This window comes from Ammodytes marinus (assembly GCF_949987685.1).
Source record: "Ammodytes marinus genome assembly, chromosome: 19".
Lineage (NCBI taxonomy): Eukaryota > Metazoa > Chordata > Actinopteri > Uranoscopiformes > Ammodytidae > Ammodytes > Ammodytes marinus.
In genome coordinates this window covers 14,278,737-14,292,794 of record NC_137223.1, presented here as the reverse complement: position 1 = coordinate 14,292,794, position 14,058 = coordinate 14,278,737, and the positions used below count along the sequence as shown (strand labels likewise).

Genomic DNA, 14,058 nt, shown 5'->3' with positions numbered 1-14,058 from the left:
CTCTGTATCCACAGCCAATCGGAGGAGGTTTTGTTACTGCGGCTTTATTTGACTTCACAGGACTCGCTGCCTTGGATGCGCGAGCGAGGAAGAAAAGCTGCTGCTAGTTATTAGTGTGTTACAGAGTTTATTTTCGGTTATTATGAAGATACCGGTCAAAGGAAGACGCTATTAAAAGCCATTTTTGACGAGAAAGTCCAACGGTAAGTCTACGCATGTTTCCCAGATATCCCTGTATATGTTTCCTGACGTTGCATTCACTTATGAAGAGCCTCGCTTTGCGGTGGGAGCCACTGCAGTGCCTGTGCGGCCTAGCTGGCACACACAATGTTAATACTTTTTTAAGGTTAAAACACTAAAACTCACTCGGAAACCCCTCCTAGTGCTGGGCCAGTAATGCCTAGCCAGCATTCAGCGGTACAGGCTTAGAAAACTCCGAACTCGAGACAACTGCCTCTCTGAGCATCATCTGTTTGTGTTGCCAGTTGCCACCAGGTGACACGAAAGGCAGTTGGATCAATAATGGACTCCAAGGGCTCGTGGAATCTCTAATCTTGCAATATAAATTCACACATTCTGTTGCACATTGTCACAAAAGTGTACATTTGGTGTAGGTTGGATTGTTCCTATGTTACTTTATTTATGTGTTTGACCTATTTCACTAAAGCGGGTGTAATTCCTTAATTATAATACATAATTCTACTTGGTTTGAAGATGTATTTATCTAGGCCTTTTTTACCTGTTTCAGTGATGGAAATTCAGCATTTAGGCAAACATGTGTAGGCTATAGCACATATCAACATCAGGACAATTCAAAATATTTTAATAAGATATTTAAAAAGATGCTAAACATATTATAGAACAAAATACAATGTATATTGGGGGAAGAAAACAGAAATATGCATTGAAAGACACAAAAAAACAAGCCAAAATTTATATAAATAGAATAATTTTCAAAAAGTGCAGTGTAATGTGGGGTGAGTATGAATACCTAATATAATTTATTTGACAAAAGTAAGAGCATAAAATGGAATGCTCTTTTTCAATTGTATTTATTAACTCTGGGGACAATATCCACACATTTCCATAACTGCTCTTAAGGGATTCAAGTAGGGAATTGTAATGGTTCTCTTCTTTTTTTTAAGCGTTAAGTGTGGAATGTTTTGTTTTTGTTTCAGGTGTTAAGTATGTGACATTGTTGGCATCCAATCTGTGTGGGCCTCTTATCCAGTCAGTCAGCAGAAAGAGGAGCTTTGCCGTCATCAGCTTGTGCATGAAAAAGACCTTCCAATGTCTTTAGTAGAGGATATTCTGCATGTGCTGCACTTCGTCCTCGAGTACTTTGGAGTGCCTCCAGAGATGGTGAGCACACACACACACACACACACACACACACACACACACACACACACACACACACACACACACACACACACACACACACACACACACACACACTTCTATTATATGATTATCTTGCCTATTCTCAAACCGGGATCAAGGGGATTGCTAGTTGTTTTCATCAACAGTAGTGTTACTTCATTGACACCTTATGGCAAATTTAAACCAAGATACATTTTCTTTTGCAGCTGGTCCCAGTGTGGGACAGTGAGCTGTGTGGTCAGTATCGTAGCATTGTGCGGATGATCGGGACCAACATGCAACTGGAACCTACACCACGGGTCCACTTTGAGGTACTGTACTACTTGGGTATACACACTGAAAAGGATTAATAGAGCTCAGGTGTCAGTTTGATTTGTTTGAAGTGACACACACCCAAAACAGATATCAATTTGTTTCACACCTTCCTTACTTTTATTTTTCATTTAAACACCCCTTCAGCAGAATTATATTCTTATTTTGTCCAAATGTATCTATTATAATATTAAAAAAAGAGAAATAGTGATTGTCGTGTTTCCTAATCTGTCTGTATGTGTCTTCCTCAGATCCCGCTGCTCAACTACAGGCCCCATGGTTATGAAGAGATCCCTGCGGATACACCTGCCATCCCCTCATTCGCTGACGTCCTGTGGGTGTTTGAGGACGAGGGTGAAAGCTTTGCCAAGACCAGGTGAGAACAGAATGGAAACAAAAAAACGCAGTCAAGGTAATGCTTTCCAGTGCAGGTATACAGTAAACAATAACTAAAGAAAAAAAAGCACATTCGCTCAAAATATGTGTGTACTCTATATGGCTAGCAGGGCGCTAAGAGTGGCCTTATCGTTTATTGCATTGGTACATAAAAAGCATAGTTTGTACTTTTCTGAAGCAAGCAGAAGAACTTGCTTTCTGTATGCATGAGTAATTTAGTAGTTGTGCCTGGTAAATAGAGCCACTCTAAGCCTACCTGTTTGAAAATGCAGTGTAAGCTGGTAACGTACTGTGTAGGCAGCCTGTCTGAGGAGGAAAACTCTTTGTGTGGACTACGGAGTACAAACGACACCATTCTTACCTCATATAATACTTTGGTCATGAAGTTAAAGGTTCAGTAAGCGGAATAGTCAGTTTAGCTAACTTCCTTTCAATGACTGCAGTTATCAGTCCCCTCCCTCGTCCCCACGTCACCACATTAATGCACTGTGGTCTTCAAGCAGCAAGTTATCTAGCATCATCTCAGATCTATAAGTGTGATAAAACATGATACAAACCATCAAAACAGACATTGGGAAGGATTTCTACCTGCTCTGCCATTGTAGGCGCATAAACATTCACCATCTGTCGCTCTGCGGGTGCACCGGCAGTGAGACGGGTGCCGGTTTGTAGCGTTCTCTCTTCTGATTGGTTATTAGTAGTGGGATCACAGAAAAGTGTATTTGACGATTACATGCAGAGCGAGTGACTGAGAGATTGGCTTTATGAAACGTGCACACTATATAAGTGATCACTGTATGAACAAAGAGCGATTTAACACTTATGTTAACATAAATAAATTGCTTACTTCACCTTTAACTGATGCTCGGTCTCCAATAGGAACCATTTACCTCCGATGAAGCAAAGTACCGTTAATCGGGATGCGCCGAGATACCCAGCACCGGCCGTCAATCAAGCCAAGAGAGGGGGAGGATCCGTGAGGCAGACAAGCAGCAATCCAGACACCTTGAATAAGATCACAGCTCTGGAGAGCGAGCTGCTAAAACTACGAGCTCAGATCGCCATGATCGTTACAGCCGCTCCGGCCTCAGGTTTTTACACATTTTTCTCTGCCAACTTTCAACTTGCTTTTTTTTTTTTTTTTTTTTTTTTTCACAAACACGTACACATGTTTATTAGCATGTTATACTGTGATTGTTTTTTTTTTATATATATAATTTGTATTTTATTGAGTTTTTGTACACCGCTGTTACATTGTAGTCAACATTGTAGTCAACATTACAAATGACATCTTATCATATATCCCTTAGTGATGATACATTTTTGAAAAGGGAAAATAAAGATTAAGCCAAAGGAGGAAATAAAAATCAGAAAGAAATAATGAAATACAAATAAACCAAACAAATTGAAAAAGTTATACTGTCATTGTTATAACCCTTTGTGTTCTTTCAACATTTTGTTAGGTCTGAATGAGTCTCAGAACGCCCCAGGAACGCCTCTGATGTCTCCTCCGCCTCTGCCAGCTCTCACCTCCACGCCTCGCTGTGCTCCCCCTCCTCCACCTCCTCCTCCTCCTCCTCCTCCTCCCTGTCCTAACTCCTCCACTGAGACTTCGTCTCTAGTTGAGCTGATCCGCCGGCGCAAAACCAACGTCAAGACCCAGGAATCAGGCCTCGGCATGGGGTCAGAAGTTAAAGGGACGCCATCCATGCTGGATGTTCTCAAGGACTTAAATCATGTTAAACTGCGGACAGTGGATAGGTACAAACTACATTTGATTTGAATATGAATATGTTAGAATTTTTCGATCGAGCGGTTCATATCCTAAAACATGGTGTTCTTGTGTCCGTCCTGATGTGGCAGAATGCTCTTTTGTTTCTTTTTCTGTCCTATTTATCATCTTCCTTCCCTTTCTTTGTAGATCACCAGGGGGCACACCAGTCGGAAGGCGGCGCAGTAAGGGAAGTGCAGCATTGCTCAGTGATCCAGCGGCTCTTATTGCCGAGGCACTCAAGAGAAAGTTTTCCCAGTATCGCCATAACAACTCCTCCGACAAAGAGAATTCACTCGAGCTCTCACCATTCGGCAGCCCAGAATCACCCAAGGTTTGTTTCACAAAGATCAATCATTTCTAACTCACTTTATTTAATTTTTCTATAGGGGAGCGTGGCCTAAATTGCAGTGTTGGGAATAACGCCGTTTAAAATAACGGCGTTAGGTAACGCCGTTCTTTTTTCAGTAACGGGGTAATCTAACTAATTACTTTTTCCGTTGTTACAACGCCGTTATCGTTACTGAACGTTAAATGCGGTGCGTTAGCCTACTATGAATTGATTGAATAAACTGTTCAATCCGAACGCACCCCTGGCTCCAAACTACACAAACTGCTAGTGAGGAGACCGGTGTGTTTTAAGTTGTGTTTTATTCAGTGTGGATGACATTATAATCAGCTAGCGCCGTTACGTCAGTCAGCCGGAGCACCTGTTTTGTGAAGTTTCTTTTTCTTTCTCTCGGCTCTTTCTGTGGCACAACTTGCACCACACCGGGGGCAAGTTGTGCCACGACAACTTTTTTTCCGAAAGCTATATTTCTTAAACAGTTTATTCCAGATCCAAAGTTTGTATTGCCAGGGATGCACAACATCCTGAAATATATGTACATATTTGAATTGGAGACTTTACTGTCAATGCCTCACTTTAAAATCACTTTGAGTAAAAAGTGGCACAATTTAGGCCACTCTCCCCTACTTTCATTGCTTCCTGTTTTGTTTTTTCAAATTGCTAATGGGATTGTAGTAGGCGGTGTTGCGCCCTTAAAAAACGGTCTATTACATCTGAGGGACTCATGATGTTATTGATCGGTAGTACCTGTACAGAATGATGACTTTATTTTTTCTTATTTTATAATGATGCTGTTTGGGTCTGTACTCAATGAAAAACACAAACATACATACAAATAACATAAATATATCACTTACTTCTGCTTTTAAGATACACCATCATAAATTTGTTCATACAATAAGTCATTTCAGGTTAACAGTCACTATGTCTTGTTGTATGTCTTAAGATAGACCTGACAGTTACCATTCATCTTAATGAGGTTTTAAAGTGGAATAAGGCGTTGTTAATTTTTTGGGCTTCTCTGTATCTTATTGAAACTGAGTTTGCAAGATTGAACCTGTCTACACATTTGACTAATCAGGTGCTTCTGTTTCAGGTTATTTTGCACATGAGACGCAGTCTGGGGCGCCTCCACCTCTGATCCTGCTCCAAACAAACTTTTGACCGCAAAATGTTAAAAGTCGAACAACCCATCAGCCCATTGCAGCTCCCACGGATGTGCCTCATAAACGGATTACTACTGCAGCTACTGATTTTACATTTCTTTTTTTATATTTGTTTTTATCTGTCTTAAGAGTGTTTGTCGCACATCAAACAAAGTGCTTGTTTCTGTTGTCTTAATGTATGTCTTTGTTGGGAAAAAATGTTAATGTATATTTTTGTGACAGCGATTGCTGTGAGGGAAGGGTTCCGGTACAGTCTGATACAGACAATGTGATAATGTATTCAAGCAGTTAGGCACTGTAGATTGCAGCATCCTGCCTTCATGTCTCTAAAGTCACTTTTTGAGGACTTAATTCTTACCTCAACAAAGTGAAATGAATAACGGGGGCTATTGAGATTCACATATGTAGCTGTTTTCTATGCAACTGCTGGTTCAGGCTTATTTTCTTTTATTAAAGTGTGAAAGTGCACTGATATGTGTTCTTGGTTCCTTTTTGCTATTTCAGTGTGGCCAGATCCATTTTTAGTTGAAATGAGTGACCTTTTAAAGCAGTGAAACACCATATAATTGTTCTTTAAACCGCAGCCATCATGCACCAGATTCATGTTGCTTTGTGTGAATAGCTATCTCACATTATTAAACGATTTAGCAATTGAGTACTGTACTTTCATAAGGTTGAGACTCAGAGGAGACCATTTTAAAAGGTGAGTAAGTGTATATGCAGCAGAATAAATGATATAAGAAAATAAGTAGGCTGTGGAATCTGATGGTTTCCAGAGTCAAGAGTGGAGATTTCTGCATCGTCATCCTCAATACTATTTAGAAATATTAGAAATTGAGTGACTACCAAATTTCATATTAATATATCCATATTATTTAGCATCATAAAGAGAGAACAATAAAATAATGTCCAAATTTACACAATGTAAACACTGGATTTCCATAATCTGGGTCATTATCTTGCTGTTTGTTTTCTTACTCCTGCTAGTCTGCCTTCAGAGAGACTTCATCATCACCGGTGGACAATACAGGTGTTGCCTCGCCACTGCATGGGAAATATCAAATCTGCCATTGGTGAGCCATGCATACTGTATACTACTATGCCTGTTTCAGTATGATCACAGAAACATTTCCACAAACTGTCAATAATAGGTCTTTAAATAACTTAACAGTTTGATTAAATCTTCTGAACAACCTCAGAGACAACCTTTCCAAATTCTGCAATTAATCATGAGTAAAGAGCATATCAACACTTCACTTTACATTTCTGGTTCATTTCTGGAAAGATGTGCATAATATTAATTAAATTGTACGCTACATTTAGGATTTGTTCACTGCTGATTTGCGGACTGATAAGAAGGAACAAGAAAAGACTGATATGGACAAACAAGAAAAGTTTATTATAGCGTTAAACAGAAGTATCTCTTTACAGAAAAGGGAGTATCTATTTAGAGATTTAATTCAGTTCAGGATAAAGCTTACAGCAATAATGAATGCTATAGTGAATTAGCATATTGAATTTGTTGTTAAGAATAAGGTTGAATACTCCATTAAACACAACACAGCTGATTAGTTTAACTTAGCATAAAAGTTGGGAACAGGGAAACAGTTTGACTGGCTCTGTTGAAAGGTAACAACCAGCAACTACCAGCATCTCAAAGGCTTACTTATTAATACTCTATTGATAGGCCTATAGTGTGTCTGTTTAATCCGTACAAACACCAAAAAGGAAAATATTAGGGGTTACGTTCCAGACTATTTCTTGGCATGGAGCAGTTACTTCCTGGAGTCTCCATTGCCATGGCTTCCAGCAAAGAAGAGTTCTGTTTTGGATTTCTTAGCTTGGATCAAAAACAAATTGCTGATGAATGATCAAATAACCCCCAACACAAGAATGCACATATGCCATTCAATCTGGCGATTATGATGTATATCAAATCTACAACAAAATATTGTTATGTTGATTCCGGATTGCTGCAGATGCCCCCTGACATCGTCTTCACGCTCCTCCTCTTCCTCCTCCCAAAGACTGAAATGCAGCAGAGAAGTTATATATGATTAGTATTACAATTATTATATCCATTCATATGAAGCCTTAAATAAAATGGTAACACTTTACAATAAGGGCACATTACTTGACTGTTATTTAATGCTTAGTTTATGCTATTAACGGATAGTTAATGCATAGTTAATGCTTAGTTAAGTAATGCTTAGTTAAGCATTTACTAAGCGTAATGGTAAGTTAATGCTTAGTTTCGACTTAGTAGGCATTAACTAAGCTGTTATAAACGTTTAGTTAATGCTTCCTAAGTGAAGACGGAATATTTATATTAAATTGTTGCATTTATAAAGAACTCTGGCTTCTTCTTTCATCATGTTCATGCTCACGCTAGCACAGTATATACACAGCTTATGGCAAACAACAAAATACATTATCATTTTGCAGACAGATTTCTGATCTGCTGCTCTGTTATGATTAGGGGCTTACAGCATTTCTGGTTATACTGATGGCATTGCATCAGGTTAGATTTTTGACACTCTGTTCATATAATTTTTATCCCACTGTTTATTCCAATTAATCGTATTTTTTTTAAAGCCATCTACTTGACTTTGTTGGAATTCATGTGGAGCACATTGAATTGCCATTTTGTTGAAAGGACCTATACAAACAAACATACCTTACTTGCCTTACCTGAAAAAGTTTTGTCCATCAGCAGATGCAGATCTCTCTATGTCATCCTGGTCATGCAAGAAAAACACAGAAAGAACACAATGCACAAGTTAAGTTAAGTCATTTATTGTCAATTAACACACATGCATAAGGTGTCACTTACATGGAAATCAAAATTAAGTTTTCCCTCCCCCCTCCTACATCTCTAACACAAACATGCAGTTCTATATAGGGGGTCATGCGCAGGGGCTGCGCCCCTGAAGCAGTTTTGGAGTTAAGTGCCTTGCTCAAGGACACATGCTAGAGATGGTGGGCATCATAGATGCAATACCAACCACCACTAGCTTTACAAATAATACCCCCCTGTCCGGTGCCGGGGATCGACCTCACGGTTACTGGTCGGCCCTCTTTCCTCTAGGCCAGGGGTTTTCAAAGTGTGAGAGAGTGAGCCCCCCCTCAGAGAACAAATTTCAGCGTAGCCCCCCCCCCCCATACATTTTTTTTTCATTTGTGTTTTGAAAGATCTTTTAATTATTTTACACATTTTAAACAACTCTGTTCCTATTTTACACATTTAAAACATATTTTTGAAACATTCTAAACATCTTTGTGTGTTTTTAAACACATTTTGTTAAACATTTTAACATCTTTATCTAAGTATGTTTTTGTTTTGCTTTTTCAAAATACATTTGAACATATTAATCCAGTGGTTTAATCCTGCTTCCTTTAAGCGTGGATAGTAGGCCTAGTGACTGAGTGTGCAGTGGAGTTAGAAAGATAGGCAGACAGACTTGTCCAAATTATTGACTTTTGTTAGATGTCATTCCCAGTGTTTTTTCGCTAGTGCCTCCAATGTCCTGCTGGGTGAAAAGAGTAGCCAGCAGAGATCCTGACCCTCCTAGGGGGGCCCAGAAGTATGCCCCCCCGGTAGATTTTCTTTTACCCTTTTAAAGTGAAATGCATGAATCTGGTGCACTTTGAGATTAGGAGGCTAAATATGAGAGATTTTGTGTGAACAAATAATTTGGAGACACTGAGTCGGATGAATTAGAAGCTATTGAAGAAAGACACATGAATTTTCCATAAAAATATTAATCTAAAATAGAATATGCAGGGTCCTCTGGGTTGGGCTTGGAGCTCTTTTTCTTTAACGAGACATATTTCTCTGTAATATAGCGAATGCATTTAAATGCAGTGAGAGGAACGAAGCAGAAGAACTCTTGTCCAGCTATCTTTATTTCCACAGACGAGGCTGAAAAAGGCTGTAGACTATACACAGTGCATGGGCAACTGAGGGCAGCCCCATTTCCATATTTTAAAAAAAATAAACTCAATACAGACTGTGCATGGACGTGAACGTGACGTGATCAGTTAACCTCGGATTACCTCCCAGATGATTAACTATCTAGACCAAAACATTTTATTCCTTTTTTTTGTATGATAACTTACATTTGCGTAATATGATGTTAATAACAAAAACATTAACATCGTTTTTTTACGTTTTTTTTTTCACATATTCATCCACGCCCCCCCTGCCATAACTCCGCGCCCCACAGTTTGAAGACCACTGCTCTATTAACAAAGATTGATTGTTTAAAACCATTTATTTAAATAGATGTTAAACAAACTAACTAAATGGTATAAACCTTACCTGTTGAGAGGAAATGGGAAATGTAAGATCATCATAGACGACTACCCCAGGAATTCCATCAGCATTGTCCTCACACTCGATGGAAACCTGCAATATTGTCAACAATGTAATATCAAAATGTTATTAATCTCGTAACACCGATATTATGACACCACATTTTTTTTACCAGTTATTTGCAATTAAGCAGATTGCTTAAACAAATGTCCAATTCCTCAACATGCTAACTTGTGCTTGACTACATGACTGATTCAATCAATCCAAGTCAGTCTACATCTAAATAAAAACAGTACATTTCCAAACTGCAGTACCTCCAGCTACTTTACTAAATACTTATATGTTTATTTCAACTTAAATCGTTTAACTTACATTCACTTCTTTTTCAACGCTGGAAGCCATTTAATCTCTTCCTTCTTTCTCATTTGTATGAAACGTCACACCAGCGTGATTTCATCATCAGACCACGTAAGTCTTACTGTTACTAGAATTATTTCACCAAGTGTTTGAATAATTGAAACTGAGTCAGGCCTTCTTGGAAGCAGGTGAATTTACTTGCAAACAGCATGCAAGGGTCAAACAACATGTATCACAAATAGGCTTACATGATTGAATACATCGAATGAACAGTGTACATGGGATTATATGCAAGAGAAGGTGGTGTGTGCGCAAACACACACTAAGTTTGGTGTGTCCAGCCCTTATTTTGCTGGCGAAAGCAGAAATGTTTTTAATTAGGTAGATATTCCCAGAAATTCATCTCAGCTGGTGTTATCCTTCATACAATGTCTGATAACAGAATATGGGGAGTGAAACTACTGTGCACATGAATGCGTCATACCTCTGTATGGGCCAAAATCCCACCAGGCAGCCTCCCCTCCAAGGCCAAACAACAACTTTGTCCTAAAGTGTAGCAAAAACCCCTTGGAGTTGTCAGGTTTACTGAGACAAAGTTCAATAGGCAGAAAGCATGTATTGTGCATTAAAATATTATACAATAAAGCAAACTAAATTCTGTTAACATTCCACCCTTTTTATAATATTTAATGCTACTTTCAGGTAACACTTCAAAGCAAAAGGGCAAAGGATATGAGTAAATATATTTCAGTCAAGCAGAATAATATCAAGTACATCAACATCACAGTTGTGAAAATGCAAGTGTGTGTACTGGTGCAACAGTCTATGTACAGTTTCAGAGAGGACAGTTTTTTTAGAAGCCAGGGAACAGGAACCAAGATCGTCTTGATGGTCAACAAGTCCTTTTGTGGCATTCTGACGCAAAGTGTCCTTCATATCACAGTCACTGGGGGAATGGTTATGTAGGATATTACCATAACCGATTCAGATTGTTCCTCAGTGTCCAATTGTCCTTATTGAAGAATGGTCAGCTTCGTCTTCTCCTTGCATCTGAAACAGAATGAATTTGAGCAGTAACATGTTCTCAAAAGAAATGCTCATCATTCTGCCAGGGTTGTTTCTAAAATATCATCCTATCCATTTTGCTTGCTCTAGATGTCACAATTAACGCACAACAACATTTTAGGATAGGTTTGATTTCATTTTTCAGTTCACATTTTTTGTCTGTGTTTGGGCAGCATTCAAGCACACACAGGCAGTCAGTGAGACAGGCCCTCCCTTTTCTGCATGGGACTGAATCACACACACACCACATTCCTGAGAAGCTCAGTTTTTGAATCAATTTATATCAACAATACACATTATGATCATATTTTCAGCATAAAAATCCCCTTTAACTTGTAATTCAAATCAAAAGCATTGAACAAGTCTTTTCAGTGAACATTTTCATAAAAAGAACACAAAAGGACGCTTTTTTGTAAGTTTATGCTGGGACTTCAAATGATTGACTGCACCTTTAATCTTTAAGGTTCACTATGGGTCTTGGATTGGCAAGATATTTAGCTCTAAACTTTAAAGCGTTTCACACTTACTAAAACCTTTTATCTCCCTTCCCCTACATACTTTTTCTTTCTTTATAACATCCATAAACAATCAGTTCCAAACAATCTTTTTCCTCTTACACTTTCAACAACATTCTCTTATTCATCTCTTTGGCCACCACCTTTCTCTTTACTGTTCTTTATCTGATTCTCTGGACCTGCCAGCAGAAGAGCAGCTGAGGAGCCGGGGTTTTGGGTCTCAATGGAAAGAGACACAGGAAGGGGTAGAGGAGACTTTTCTTCACCAGTCTCCTTTTTTTTCTAATGTCTATCTTATCATTATCCATATTATGTAATTAAATTTTTTTAAATGTAAAATCTAATATCAAATTACCCAGTAATCTATTTAAACAGGGTGAACACCCCTATTCCCTCCAATTGATTAATAAAATTCACCAATTTAAAACTAGAACACCCTATGTGATGTATTCTAAACAAAACTAATAAGTCTACTCTGCAGTTGTAGACTATTGACAAACATAACAAAACAAAACAAATAAACAACCTGTCATAGACTAACTCCCTGGAGCAGTACTATATCCCCAGGCTAAGTAACAACAAGCAGCCAGATATCAATTTGTTTCCATAAAACCTTCCCGAATTACAAAGAACTCTCAGTTTAATGGAACAAACTATATCTGTCAGAATAAAGGGACCACCCTCGACCCCACACTAATGATCATCTAATTACGTACGTGAGACTTTTGTTTTTGACAGTGTAAATTCTCAAACACCAAAGGCTGAGATAGGTTTGTCTCTAGTGCATCTCCCCAAACACTACAGGCTGAGATAGGTTTGTCTCTAGTGCATCTCCCCAAACACTACAGGTTGAAATATTTTTCTCTTTAGTGCATTTTCCCAAACACTACGATCAGTTATTCTCCCTTACGGTAAAACCATGAGAAATACTGCTTCATAAACTAGTTTATCTACCTAATACATAAAACAAAGGAATTCCTAATTCCTGGACAAAACAAAATCAGCTGTTTATATTCACCTGATTTCAAGAAAGCCTCGACTCGCTCAGTTTTGGCTCTGGATTCCGTCACCCCTCCTCCGTCCAAGTAGAGTCTGCAGACAGCCTCTTTTGTAGCTCTGTTTACTGGAGGTCTTTTGTCGAGAGATCTTGGACTCCCCCGTTCACGGTGCAGGCTCTTCTTGTCCAGAGAAGAAGATGTTGGATCCGGCAACTCGAAGGACCATTTGTTACTAGAATTATTTCATCAAACTACCCAAGTGTTTGAATAATTGAAACTGAGTCAGGCCTTCTTGGAAGCAGGTGAATTTACTTGCAAACAGCATGCAAGGGTCAAACAACATGCATCACAAATGGGCTTACATGATTGAATACATCGAATGAACAGTGTACATGGGATTATATGCAAGAGAAGGTGGTGTGTGCGCAAACACACACTAAGTTTGGTGTGTCCAGCCCTTATTTTGCTGGCGAAAGCAGAAATGTTTTTAATTAGGTAGATATTCCCAGAAATTCATCTCAGCTGGTGTTATCCTTCATACAATGTCTGATAACAGAATATGGGGAGTGAAACTACTGTGCACATGAATGCGTCATACCTCTGTATGGGCCAAAATCCCACCAGGCAGCCTCCCCTCCAAGGCCAAACAACAACTTTGTCCTAAAGTGTAGCAAAAACCCCTTGGAGTTGTCAGGTTTACTGAGACAAAGTTCAATAGGCAGAAAGCATGTATTGTGCATTAAAATATTATACAATAAAGCAAACTAAATTCTGTTAACACTTACGTATTATACTAATTAATACACAACGATGTTAGAAACTTCAAATTGCTATTTCAAACATGACATGAAAACTTTGCTTGGTTTACAGGAATAATCGCTTTGTTTATTTATTTTTAACCAACAGTGTAAACAAAATAAAAATGCCTCTTTCCCTCTATTAAACTATTCCAAAAATACTTACTCAAAGCAGGTTTTCAAACGTTAATTCCATATATGCTGATGACACATTATTTAACGTACACAATTTTTTCTTCACTACCCTCCAAAATCTAATTTAAAAAAACAACACAAGTGGACGCTCATGGTATAGTGAGTGCCCACCCAATATAGAGGCTGAGTTCTCAGAAGCAGCAGACCACAGGTTTGAATCCGACCCGGGTCGTTCTCTGCATGTCATACCCCTCTCTGCCCCATTTCACCTCTGTGTCTCCAAACTGTCCAGTAAAGCATAAAAATGCCAAAAAATATTCTTACCAAACAAAAGAAAACACATACCTCTTTTCTTGTATAGAAGGTTAGCTACAGACTCTTCACATTGGTTCACCATCTGGGTTGTGAGAAAGATCTGATGAATAATCCATCCATCCTTGTTGGTTTCATTAAAGATCTATGTCTATTGGAGTTATCGTTTGAATAATATCATCATGGT

At 38.6% G+C, this 14,058-nt stretch overlaps 1 protein-coding gene and 1 long non-coding RNA gene across 2 annotated transcripts; one reads left to right on the top strand and one right to left on the bottom strand.

Annotated features, from left to right (window-relative positions):
- The first annotated feature begins 73 nt into the window (after positions 1-73).
- mtfr2 (mitochondrial fission regulator 2) lies at positions 74-5,905 on the top strand. The gene is made up of 8 exons (XM_080047645.1): positions 74-203; positions 1,179-1,362; positions 1,590-1,694; positions 1,947-2,071; positions 2,971-3,182; positions 3,555-3,852; positions 4,013-4,196; positions 5,308-5,905. Exons 2-8 carry the CDS (start codon positions 1,291-1,293, stop codon positions 5,350-5,352), a joined length of 1,041 nt encoding a protein of 346 aa, XP_079903771.1. The 5' UTR covers positions 74-203; positions 1,179-1,290; the 3' UTR covers positions 5,353-5,905.
- An 882-nt stretch (positions 5,906-6,787) lies between these two features.
- On the bottom strand, positions 6,788-14,020 carry LOC307266302. Its single transcript, XR_013845369.1, has 4 exons — positions 13,905-14,020; positions 9,699-9,785; positions 8,069-8,115; positions 6,788-7,405 (listed from the first exon to the last, which is right to left on the bottom strand). It is a non-coding gene; the product is annotated as an uncharacterized lncRNA (long non-coding RNA).
- Between the last annotated feature and the right edge of the window lie 38 nt (positions 14,021-14,058).